General features: G+C 40.5%; 2 protein-coding genes across 9 annotated transcripts in view; both read right to left on the reverse strand.

Annotated features, from left to right (window-relative positions):
* Window positions 1–2,742: 2,742 nt before the first annotated feature.
* Window positions 2,743–4,912, reverse strand: rassf10b (Ras association domain family member 10b). Its single transcript, XM_047340409.1, has one exon. The coding sequence runs from the start codon at window positions 4,622–4,624 to the stop codon at window positions 3,326–3,328; it is 1,299 nt and encodes a 432-aa protein (XP_047196365.1). The 5' UTR covers window positions 4,625–4,912; the 3' UTR covers window positions 2,743–3,325.
* A 3,011-nt stretch (window positions 4,913–7,923) lies between these two features.
* Window positions 7,924–12,088, reverse strand: part of tead1b (TEA domain family member 1b) — a 46,522-nt gene continuing 42,357 nt past the window's right edge. For all 8 annotated transcript variants that reach the window (XM_047339557.1, XM_047339555.1, XM_035153374.2 and 5 more), the window contains one exon: window positions 7,924–11,078. In XM_047339557.1, the coding sequence (XP_047195513.1) occupies window positions 10,965–11,078 (114 nt within the window). In that variant the 3' untranslated portion in view covers window positions 7,924–10,964. The remainder of the gene's footprint in view (window positions 11,079–12,088) is intronic.

The following is a 12,088-nucleotide window of genomic DNA, read 5'->3' on the forward strand; positions in this document are numbered from 1 at the left end:
GTAGCCCAGACTGGACAAACTAAACAGCTTTTGAGTTTTTCTGAGGGCCACCACAGGTTCTCTTTATGTTTGGAAGGGGAGGGAGAGGTGAGGGGTATTCAGCTGCAACATGCAACTTTACCACTAGATGTCACTTAATTCTACACACTGAACCTTTAAACCTTATTGGTGTTGGCATTGTGTCCGTCTGTTATTTCTCTATGTCAAATCAATATTTGAATCTAGTTGTAAGCCATGTTTACGGAAGCCATGATTCCTCAACGCACTGCAACTGAAAGAAAACACAAACAAATAAGCACAGCACATGCGAATGGAGAAATCGATTTGACAACACATGTTGCAGCAAATACAACAGAACAGACACGGCTGGGACCGGCTTGTCGTTGCTATAGTTTGTTAATCTTTGTTATTAATTGAAGTTGGCTTTCCCTCAGTGATGTTGGAAAATCAGATGAAATATAAGTTTTTATGCTTCTTATAAAATTCAGATGTGTAGAAATGCTGTTAACCTAGCGTTCGCCTCATCTGTATTATTAGCCTTCCAATTCTGGTAATGTGACAAAATACATTAAATGAATTGACATGCTAGCTTTGACTTTTTCAGATCATTGTGTATTATCGTTACTGTGGAAAGCCTGTTTCTCAATTAATTCATTTTCATATAATTATTTAACTTGATTAACTGAATCTCCGGAAAATTGAAGTACTTAGAGAGTAAAACGTCATTTTAACGATTCCTTGTGTTCACTGGGGACACACTATAAACTAATGATCCCCCAATCTTCACACACAGTTATGTAACATCCTCTTTTCCTCTCAGTCACTGTATATGCTGAGAAAACTCTCTGCTCATCTTTTATTCTCTCTGTGGTTTTGAATAATTCTATACACCTATTAGGTAGCTATACAACTCTGATGACGGCAGCAATGTATATGTTACTGTTGTCGTGCGTATCACTGTGTGTTCGCTTGCAAAGCAGCACATGGGCGGGTTTATCAAGGGAGGAAACCTTATACTATTTCAGTGTTGTTAATTCTCTGGTGCTGACGCTTGAAACTTTTTCAACACGACATTTAAGGATTGAGAATCGGCAACAACATCATTTCTTTAGCTTTAAATGATAGATATCAGAAGAATGCATCTACTGCACTTCACTGTATAAACAGAGTATAAGTGTTTATGTGAAAGGACCTGGATGATGTTTCAAGGCTACAGATCAAACCCAGAAGTGTGTGTGTGTGTGTGTTCTTGTACAGCTGTCTTTGTGAGGACCAGTTTGAGTCTACGGAGTGAGGACATTTTGGGAAAGTGCGGTCCTCACTTTGTGACCCCCCTTTAATGGACTGTTTGGGGGTTAAGACTTGGTTTTAGGGTTATGATTAGGGTTAGAATTAGGTTTAGGTTAAGGGTTAGGCATTTAGTTTGGATGGTTAGGGTAAGGGGCTAGAGAATGCATTATCCTCACTAAGATAGAAGTACAAACGAGTGTGTGTGTGTGTGTGTGTGTGTGTGTGTGTGTGTGTGTGTGTGTGTGTGTGTGTGTGTGTGTGTGTGTGTGTGTGTGCGTGTGTGTATTTGGTTTTGAAGCATTTTGAAAGAAGAGTAAGTCTGACACATTTCTTGATACAACACTAGGATCAAACTGAACTTTGTTCACGAAACTGCCAAGAACACATTAGAGACACTTGTATATAAAGTAACTGGAGAGCAGGGAGGGGTGAGGCGCTAAAAATAAGTTGGCGGCCCATGTGTCACTGAATGAATATAACTGACAAGAGACATAATGAATCTTATGACACTGACAGAGGATCTGTGGTATCATCAGATGTCTGATCCTTTAAGTTTATCGTCCTTAGAGGGCGTGAGCCATAATATAATTTCAAAGCGTTATTTAATCTTGTAGAAAATATCAACACTAAGATGTGGTGAACTGTCAGATCACCAGAGCTTTAAATAAACAGCATAGAGCACAGGAGCTCAGTGGATGTCAGAAGTAAGAGGTGAGGCGAGGAGTGATTGGAGGGAAAGTCTGCAGATTGTAAAAATATTCTGTCACCAAAGCCTTCACACGTACTTAATTACTACATTGACATAAAACTAGTCTCGATGTAATTTGTTCCTGACTCTGTGGATTTGAACGTTTTCACTCCGCCTGCAAAGCCTCAAGTGATCTGTTTATTTCTGGAATAAATGTTGCAGTGTGTTTTTTCTTTAAACTTAAAATGTGAAGGTTGTGTGCGGCTGCCTTAAAAACCCTTAATACTCTGATTTGTGTAAAATACCTCAACAAGGTTCAGTGATGTTGTTCAGGTTCAGGAGCAGCAGAGACGAAGCCGCTGTTCTGTGTGAAATGTCCCTTTTTATCATCTGAGAGAGAGACCGAGGTCATGTCTGCTTCGTGACTCATCCTGCTGAGCTTGGTGTCACTGTTTTGACTTCACATGTTATTATGACTTTAGGATTCACAGCAGAGAGGCTGTATTTATCACACAGTGTCTGGGTCACAGTGAAAACTGAGAGATTGACAATCTGCAGGATAAACAGCGTTTGACTGTATGTTGTGTCTGCCTGTCTCTGAGGTTAGAAATGATCTAGTAGTCTTGGCAGCTTCTTGAGTCTTGTGTCATCTCTGACGTTGCTGCAGGGGTCAAATAGTAATAACAAGAGACTGGAGGGACACATGAACTCAACATTCAAAACTCTTATTTTCTTTTATTTATTCAAAAACAAATGCTCAGAGGAACAATTGGTGTTATTAAGAAAACCCTGTAGTTGTTCTTAAACTGGTTTAAGATGGATGTTATAAAAATTCAGGGATATATGGGGGATTGTTGTGATGCCGTACAAATCCACGTGTTTATTGCTCTTAGAAAAACAAAAATAGAAAAATAAGAAGACAAGCGAAGTAGACTTATATTCTGCACTTAATTTTACAAAATCTTAGATATCGACAACAATTATGTATATTTATGTATAAATCCATATTTCCTGAGAAATTGATGTCAAGGAAGGTGATTCAAGAAACCATCCTGGATCAGCCCCTTTAAGCAGATCCATAGTGAAGTGAAATGTTTTTTCTTTGGCTCGTGCTTGTAGCCATCTCCCCTCCACCCAGTGTGGTGTGAATCAGTTCTGTACTTTTTGCATAAACCTGCTGATGAACAAACAAACAGACAAGAGCACAGTAAAGATGGGTTCAGTTCCATGTCACTGCCATGTGGACGTATAATGTTCCTTCACTTCAGAGTAACTTTGATCCCTGAGACTGAAGCAGTTGGTTTCTCGTGATAAATGACAAACAGATGAACGACTCTGGGTCGAATCTTAAACCAGTGACTCCCACACAGTCTGGCAGTCTGAGTCCTGACTGTGCAGGGAACTTAATCCAGTGTCTGAGTCGTCGTCGTTCACGCTGTGAGCTTTGGAGAGACCCCTGGCCTGCTCCACCCACTCACTCTTCCTCTCCAAAGTGCTCATCATCATCATCACTCCTGTCTTATCGCCACTGGCTGTCCCTTCCTCCATGTCCAAAGTGTTCACTTTCTCCAGCAAATCCCTCATCTCCTTCTCCCTCGCATCACAAATCTCCTGGCTCAGCTCTAAATCGCTCCTAATAGCCTCTAAATCCGTGTTGAGGCGCAGACCGATGTACAAACTCGCATCTAGCTGCGTTTTGATCCTCTCTCCTTCCAAAAGCAGCTCGTTTTCTGCCGTAGTGTCCGTGTCCGTGCAGCAGGGGGCGGTCTGTGCGCCCTCGCCGGTCCGCTGCTCCTCTCTCCTCCTCTGCATCCAGCGGTGGTTCAGCTCCTCTTGGATCTGCGCCGTGATGATGTCCACGTGAGCCTCCTGCTCCCACAGCTCCTTTTGCAGCCTCACCACCTCCTCACACCGCAGCACGTACTCCTCTAACTTCACCAGTGTCTCAGGTGGACACAGTTTGTCCTCCTCGCGGCTGGAGGCTGCGGCTGCATTCACCAGATACGTGTCCTGAACATAGTTGACTCCGTGTCTCTTGATTCTGTCGAAGTGCACCTTCGCCTCGCACGTCTCGATCTCTGCGTCCAGCTCCGTGATCCTCTGGACCTGCTGCCGGATCGTGTGATCCTGAGACACCACGAGATGAACCAGAGTCTCCATCTTCTCCGCAGAGGACGCGTCTCGGTGCGCCACCCTCACCCTCTTCTTGTTCATCTTCTCCAACTTTCTGAAAGCTTTCCTGACGATCCGCCGCTGTTTCTCCGGTGAGATGCGTCCCACCGGAGACCGCGCGGAGCCTCTGGTGACACACGGGCTCTGTTTGCTCCGCACCACCCGCGCCTCTGCGCTCCGGGCCCCGTGGTTCGCCAGGGACACTTCGCTCTTCACCAGCACGAACTTCACGTTCTTCTGCTCGTCCCCCCACGCGACCCACAGCCGTAGCATCTTCGTTTTGTTCGGTAGAATCCTCTCGAAGCCCCTCCACTTCTCCACGATACAGCAGGACTGTGCCGCGGAGAGGCCGCGCAGGGAGTCCTGCTCCTCCACCAGCACTTGGACCACATCGGCGCAGGTTGTGCGCTTCGACAAGCCGAGGACGAGCTTCTCTTCTCGGCAGACCCACACTGATATCGTACTCTCCTCCATCGTGGGTTTATGTTAAACTTAAAAAGAAAGAAAGAAAAATGTTACTCCTAGGACATGTTTGAATCCACATGTCTGGAGAAAAGCGCGGCGGTATCCAAACTGACTTCCTCTGTGTGCGTAATGCGCGCTGCTGCGTCCTGGGCGCGTGTGAGTGGTCTGGAGGTTTGCAGCTCCATGTGTCCTCCGGTGCACTTTGCTGGGACCCAGTCAAAGAAAACACTTCTCCCTCCTAAGTACTGCCTCTGATCACATGACTCACACCAGTGACAGAGGAGCTGATAGTGTGGTGAAGACATGAGGGACTTTAGGAAATACACAGTTTATCTGTCATCTTGGTGAGGAACACCAAGATCAGTTCCTTAATGAAAAATACAAATTCTATAATTTTTGTTACTGATCTGACAACCACTAATTATCACTTCCCCAAATGATACTAAAATGACTAATGAGTATTTTTCTTAGCTTCATATTTATTCCTTGCGTACTTGACACCAACAGTTGTATTTTGGTTCCTCCAGCTCCTGAAATAAATCCCATTAAATACATTTAGTATCGGGTTTGGTGAGCCAGCAGAGGGAACCTGTGTTTTACACATTTAACATAGTAACAAGTTGGGTTTTGTTCCATTTAATTTGAGCCAATGTGACAGCTGGAGTATTTGTACAGTCCATAACCTGAGATTCTTTTGGAACTAAATCTTTTCTTAGGTGGAAATGATCTCACCACCTCTGATTTAAGAGGTTTGTGCTGAATCTGAGTCGGGTAAAGACTCCACGATGTCTAAATCAGTGATGCAGCACTAAATGATATTAACATTGAAATGAAATAAAGGTATAGTACATCACAATCAGAAATCTGAGCAGAGCAGTGATGTGTTCAATGATCTGGATATTCATCCCTTTCTTAAGAGTGAGAGAGCTCAGACTCTGGATTTTGTAAGTTATTTAACGGTTTGTAATAATAATAAAAGTAATGATAATAATGATAAAATAGTTTACTTCACAGCGTCCAGACACCCAGGACACCTCACAATATATCACAGATAAACGTGAATCATTAATCAAGTAAAACCAATGTTAAAATCCAATTAGGAGACACAAACACCGTTCAATACAACATTTAGTTAAAAAGTAAAACCAAGGTAAAACAATCAGGTTAAGAGGCATAGACAGCCTGACACTACATCACAGGTGAACACATCAGTGACTGCAAGAAAAAACAATGGTTCCAATCAAGTAACATCTTATGATACATGGCTGGGAATTAAATTAATGTCGTACAATGATGCTGTGAGTAAAACGTCACTGATATGTGGTGAAAGGTGTTGTCTTCTTTTGTCTTTGTTGGGGATGCTCCCGTAAATGAAAAGATTTGACCTCATTAGCTTTTAGTTCCTCATCTTGTTTCTTCTCATTGTCTGTTGCCTGATTCACATTCAGATTTCAGACTAATTTATGCGTAATGGACTTTTGAGTCCTGGTTACAAAGCAACAGAGCAAAGTGCTGCCCTCTTCTGTTAAAGTTAAAGTTAAAGGGATAGTTCACCCAGAAAGGAAAATTCACTCATTATCTACTCACCACTATGCTGATGGAGGGGTGGGGGGAGTGTTTGAGTCCACAAAACACTTCTCACATAGCATAAACCGAGTTTCGAGTCAAATTTGAATGTTGGGGCTTATGGACACTTGGATGACACCATAAGAGCAATATGGAGGCATTTTCTGTTTCTTCGTTTGTTTTTTCACGTTTGAAGAATCGGTTGGATTGGATTTGGCTGCAACACTGTTTACCCCTGAAACTCGAAAAAGTGTTTTGAGGACTCAAACATTTCACCCACCCCTCCATTGGCATAGTGGTGAGTAGATAATGAGTGGATTTTCATTTTTGGGTGAACTATCCCTTTAAAGTTTGTTACAGTTATGTTGGGTCAGTTCTCCTGATCAGGGGCCTCCACCTCCACCTATCTGACTGTTTTGTTTGTAGAGGTAGAAACTGAGTGAGTGAGCAATAGGTCAGAATCATAATGGTGATCAACTTAAACAGTTAGTTTATGTAGTGGACACTGCTGCCTCCTGCTGTTCATATCTAGTAACAGCAACACACTTTCCTTACAGAAAACATAGCCATAGTAATAATAATACAGGCTTGATATGAAGACGTTCAACCCATAAAACCATCGTAAATCACGATACATTTATGAAACGCCTACCCAGTACATAACCCTAATAATTCACTTGAATAAAATGTAATTTTATGAAGAATCTCTAAAATTTGAAGTGAATTTTAAGCTGGTGTGAGGGCAGCTTTCAGTTAAATCACATTTTCTAGCACTTACAGTTGATATGTGCTCAAGAAAAAAACAGCCTTGAACCACAGAGCTGTTGTACCCCGCATCTGTGAAGATGCAATGTGCCCTAAATGTCCACATGGTGGCGCAATGCACTACAAAAAACTAAAACATCTTTTCACTGTAAAGGGGGAATCTATGTGCTAAAACAAACATGGCTGAAAGTAAATCTTTAGGTGCCACATGGTCAACAGCATTAAATCATTTACACTTAATGTTATAGATTTGAGATCATTTCTGACATAAATAATCTGCTCCACAGTTTCCTCCTGTAAACAGGGTCAGTGTTTAGTGCAGGAACTTAATTGATGATTTCTGATATTGTATTTTTTTACAATGATGTCAGTAATAAAGCCCAACATTTGTAATTTTATTAGATAGTGATCTATCACAGAGATATCAGGCTACAGCAAACAACTGTAACACAAATTGTCTCCAGCAAGGACTTAACTTTTTTAAATCTAAACTATTATTGCTTTCATTATACAATAATTTAAATGCAGCACCAGAGGTTTGATCTCAGATTTTAAATGTGGCGACACTTTCTTTTCAGTTGAGCAATATTTGAATTCTCAGATATTTAATGGTTAACATTTTCTTGCTTTTGTACAAATACAGTTTGACTACAGATATATATACGTACAGACACATATAGAGTAAATACTGGTATCTTATGTATTTACTTTTACTTTGACAGTGTCTCCCTTTGGTGATGGTCCGTGTTTCTGTGGTCTACAGGAAAAAGTGTTAAATAAGGACATGGACCGATGAAACTAAAGTGACTGGCTCCACCTGCTGTTGATCTGAGGTGTTTGCAGTTTAAGAGTTAAACATATGTTGCCTCGGTCCAGCATGAATCAACCAAAACAGTGTGTTGGAAAACACTGAAACTTAAATGCTTCTTTACAATAATTATGTTTAAAGTTTTTTTCTGAAGTGACAACAAAGGGGCGACATGTTTCAAATTTATTTAACTTCAGTATTTGCATACATAGAAAGTATCTAGAAAGCTACAAAATAACTATATTATCAAGAAGGCATCATAATGTTACGGAGCAAAGACACGACCATATGCAGAACACAGAAACATAGCAGAGCTTCTTTTCTCTCCTTCTGCTCCAACACTTTACTGTCATGGATATGAGAAGATATCACACATCTGTACCAAGAAAAAGCTGAGATATCGTTTTGTACAAAGCACCTTTTTACAAAGAATAAAAGTCTGCACACAAAACCCAAATGTGTGCATGACGACTATATGTGAGCCATGTGAAGAATCACTTGAAAGCCACCATCGGAGAATGGTCATGAAACAGAAAGGTACCAGTACCTACAGAATTACAAAACACAAGAGCTAAACTGCTGATTTGTTTGTAGCATGATTCCTCAACTTAGCAGATTTTTTTATTTGACATTTTTTGTGTCCATTCCCTCTTGAAATGGTCCACCTGACATTCACGCCACTGGAGGCCTCAGCCCTGCTGTTTTTTCTACGCGTTGAGACGACATGTCGAAATGTACCAGCAGTGCAGCAGTAACATCATTAACCATCTTATTGGGCTTGCAATATACAGACAATGTCATCACAAAACCAAGTACAACTGTATACAAGTACAATAAGAACATCTCACTAAGTAATAATCAATAAATGTGAACAGATACACAGGGTAAACATAAGAAAAGGCCTGTTTAACACTCCAGTGTCCACAGGACTGTGGCAGAAATACTGAATGATTGATTTTATCTGCATCCACCAGAGACATCGTCTGCATTCGTCTAGAGCTCGATTAAAATACATTAGATGATGAAGTTGTAAGAAACAGTAAGAGTCGGAGTATCTATGGTCCTTAACGGCGATACGCATTTTAACCTTGACGGCCTCGTCCACAGCGGCAGTAAAACAAACAGCGTCTTAAACAGAATTTGGAAAAAATTTCAGATTTTGCCGCATTAAAACAGATCCAAATTATTGTCTGGAAATTGTTCTACAGACTTACTGATAATAATTAATTATAATTATATATAATTATAAAAGCTTGTTGGTCCCTGCATCGTCGACATCACAGCTGTGTCTGCGTCGTCAAAGGTAACATTAAGAAGGTCGGATATTTTTTGTGGTTTTCACATTGTGATCGCGGGAAAGAGGAAACTTTAAAGTTTCCAAAACACCTTTTATTTCCTTATAAAATAAACAAAACACTTGAACCTGCAAGTGTGCACGAAGCAGACGGCTGCAGTGAACTAGAGTGGACATCCTGCGTGCAGTCAGCGGCTGTCTGTATCAGCAGGTCTCTCAGTCTTTGACCTCAAGCAAAGAAAAAAGGTTTTCTCCAAATACATCATCATTAGTGAAATCAATTGAAAATAAAATGAATAGATCCTTTACTTTACCAGTATCCAGCTTTCCCCTGCTGACATTACAATCAAAAGGCAATGTGGTGATCGGTTTCACTTGTGTCTCCCCTTTTTGGTCTAGCAACATTTGAATTTTTGAAGTTTGTGTTTCGTCTTTTTGAAGCTGTAAATTTCAAACCGAAGGCACTTCCTTGCTACCATGCAGGACAGGACAGAAGATTGACTGTATCTCTGGTTTTTTTGGTCTGTTACAACAGGAAAGGCAGTCGGTCTGTGTTTAAAGTACACTCTCAGAAAAAGACTGAGATTTTAGGACACATATTACAGAGTTTAGAGAAAAATAGAACCTGTATCACAACAGATTTTGACCTTAAATTTCCAAACAGACTCACAATTGAAAAGTATTCTGCCTCTGGAAAAACCAACAATAAACAACAGACACTGGATTTTTTTTCGGAGTGTACTGGTGAGTGTATTTTCCTGTCTCATCCACTAAAATAGATTTTCGACTTGAAACAAAGCAAAGGGTGATGTCAGGATATAATCTAAGGCACTGTACACTTACACTTTGGCTGTTTGTAATATGAATTTTCTTACACGATGCAAACTTATAAAGTGTCTTCCCACGTATAGAGATCACAGTATTTGTGGCATGTTTTGGAGTTCACACACAGCTAGAAGATGTTTAAGGCTCGGGATCAGTGTAGGCCACAGAAACATGTGAATATGAAGGAGTCATTGCGCTGCGATCCCAGAGGGGGAAGGAGATTCTGAGTCTTTCAGGGGGCAAAGCCACAACACGCTGAACAGCGTCTGCTGTCTACAAGTGACCTACAGTGTTATGATTATAGAAACCACAGATCTAAGAGAAAGATATATCAGTAAGGCGACTCCAGGGAGGGGAACAAAGTGCTTTTGGACTAGTTGAGTCTGTTTGGAGGAATTTTTGCCGAGGAAATTCTCAGTTGTGGCAGCAAGGAGATGAATAACAGGTGGAAAAGATTTACTTCCTTTATGTAGTAGACTCAAGCAAAACATTTGTATTGTATTTTTTTTTACAGTGCATTCATTCTGCTCGTAGTGTTTGACTTGGAGTGCTTCAGTGGGGATAAATATACGTCTGTACTTTCAGAGACTGTGAATGTAGTGTGTTACTTTTGTTTCTTTGGAAAATCTATTGGCTGTGAGTGCATGTCTGTATATCTACAGTATATATGCTCACAAATCATAAACTACAGACGTACGAAACACACGCAAACATATTACACAGACCACATGAGGCTACTGGTAGAAAAGGCCAGCATCCGTTTTTTTTTTTCCTTAGTCTACGAGACGAAGCAGAAGACGACGCACAGATTTCCATTTACCAAATGAATCAAGTCAATTCTTTAAGAACGGCCACATTTATGCCCAACAGAGACCAACTCAATATAGTTTAAACATCCCGTATTTAAACATAAAACAACTGTACCGCAATTCACAGCTGCAGTCAAATAACAAACACTTATATTCAAACAAAATTTATAGCGACTGACTTCACCCGATACCATGACCAGAAAGCGTTGTAGGTGTGACTTTCCGGTAGAGGCACTGCCACTTGTTTTTGAGGTTGGTAAGTCTGTGAAAAGAAGGGGCTTCTCATTCCTTCACCAGTCTGTAGATGTGATGCTGGGCGCCGTGCTCGCTGTTTGAAACCTCAAACACACACGCCATACATAGCAGCGTCTCCTGGGTGTCCCTATTCGTCACCACCTGCAACAGAAAGGGCCGTCAGGAGTGGAATCAGTGCGGACTGAAGTCAGGGCGAGAAAAAGGACTTGACTTGTTTCAAAACCATCAACATCTGTAAAATCAAAAGACCAGAGGTCAGATGTATTAAAGGCTCAGTGTGTATATTTTAGTGACATCTAGTGGTGAAGTTACATATTGCAGCTGAATATCCCTCACCTCAGCCTCCTCTTCCAAACATGAAAGAGAACCTGTGGTAGCCTTCTGTTGTTGTAAAAACTCAAAAGGTGTTTAGTTTGTCCAGTCTGGGCTACTGTAAAAAACATGGCTGCCTCCATAGTGAGGACCCGCTACTGATGTGAATATAAAGTATTTAAATATAAAGGGTCCATTCTAGGGTAAAGAAAACAACAATTTGTACAATTTGGATGAAACACACTAGTAAAAAAATTTTTTTATTCAATTTCTGCTGATAGATCCCTTTCACCTAAATATTACACACTGGACATTTAATAACTAAAACTATAACTAAAGTAAGTTGCTTTCTTCTCGTAAGAGTTGAGCCTCAGTTCCACCCCAGTTTACATATAAATAATTTTGCCTCCTCCACCTGTGAGATCTGTCAGTGACTCATTTTATCAGTGAGCTTTGTCTGAATTACATGCAATTATATTTGCTTACTTTGAACTTATATTTTATTTCATCATCATTATTAAACATTATTAAGAAAAGGATTCAGAGGAATCAGATGTGAATATCAAAAAACACTTTTGTTTATATGTTTGTCTCCCAGACCTTGCATCACTGATATATTTTTTTTAGTCTTTCTCTCTAATAAAGGTTTAAACATGAAGTCATTGAGTAATAAACAAAAGTCTAATGTTGAGTCCTCAGTCTGAGCGGTTTGCTCTCTGCCTGTATGATTCCTGATAGTAAAGGATTCATTTATTCATGGAGACAATGATGACAGAAAATTACATTTTTGCTAATTCCTTCAAACATCATTTCTCACCTTATATTAAAAGTCACGTAAA

This window comes from Hippoglossus stenolepis, chromosome 1, assembly GCF_022539355.2.
Source record: "Hippoglossus stenolepis isolate QCI-W04-F060 chromosome 1, HSTE1.2, whole genome shotgun sequence".
Classification (NCBI taxonomy): Eukaryota; Metazoa; Chordata; class Actinopteri; order Pleuronectiformes; family Pleuronectidae; genus Hippoglossus; species Hippoglossus stenolepis.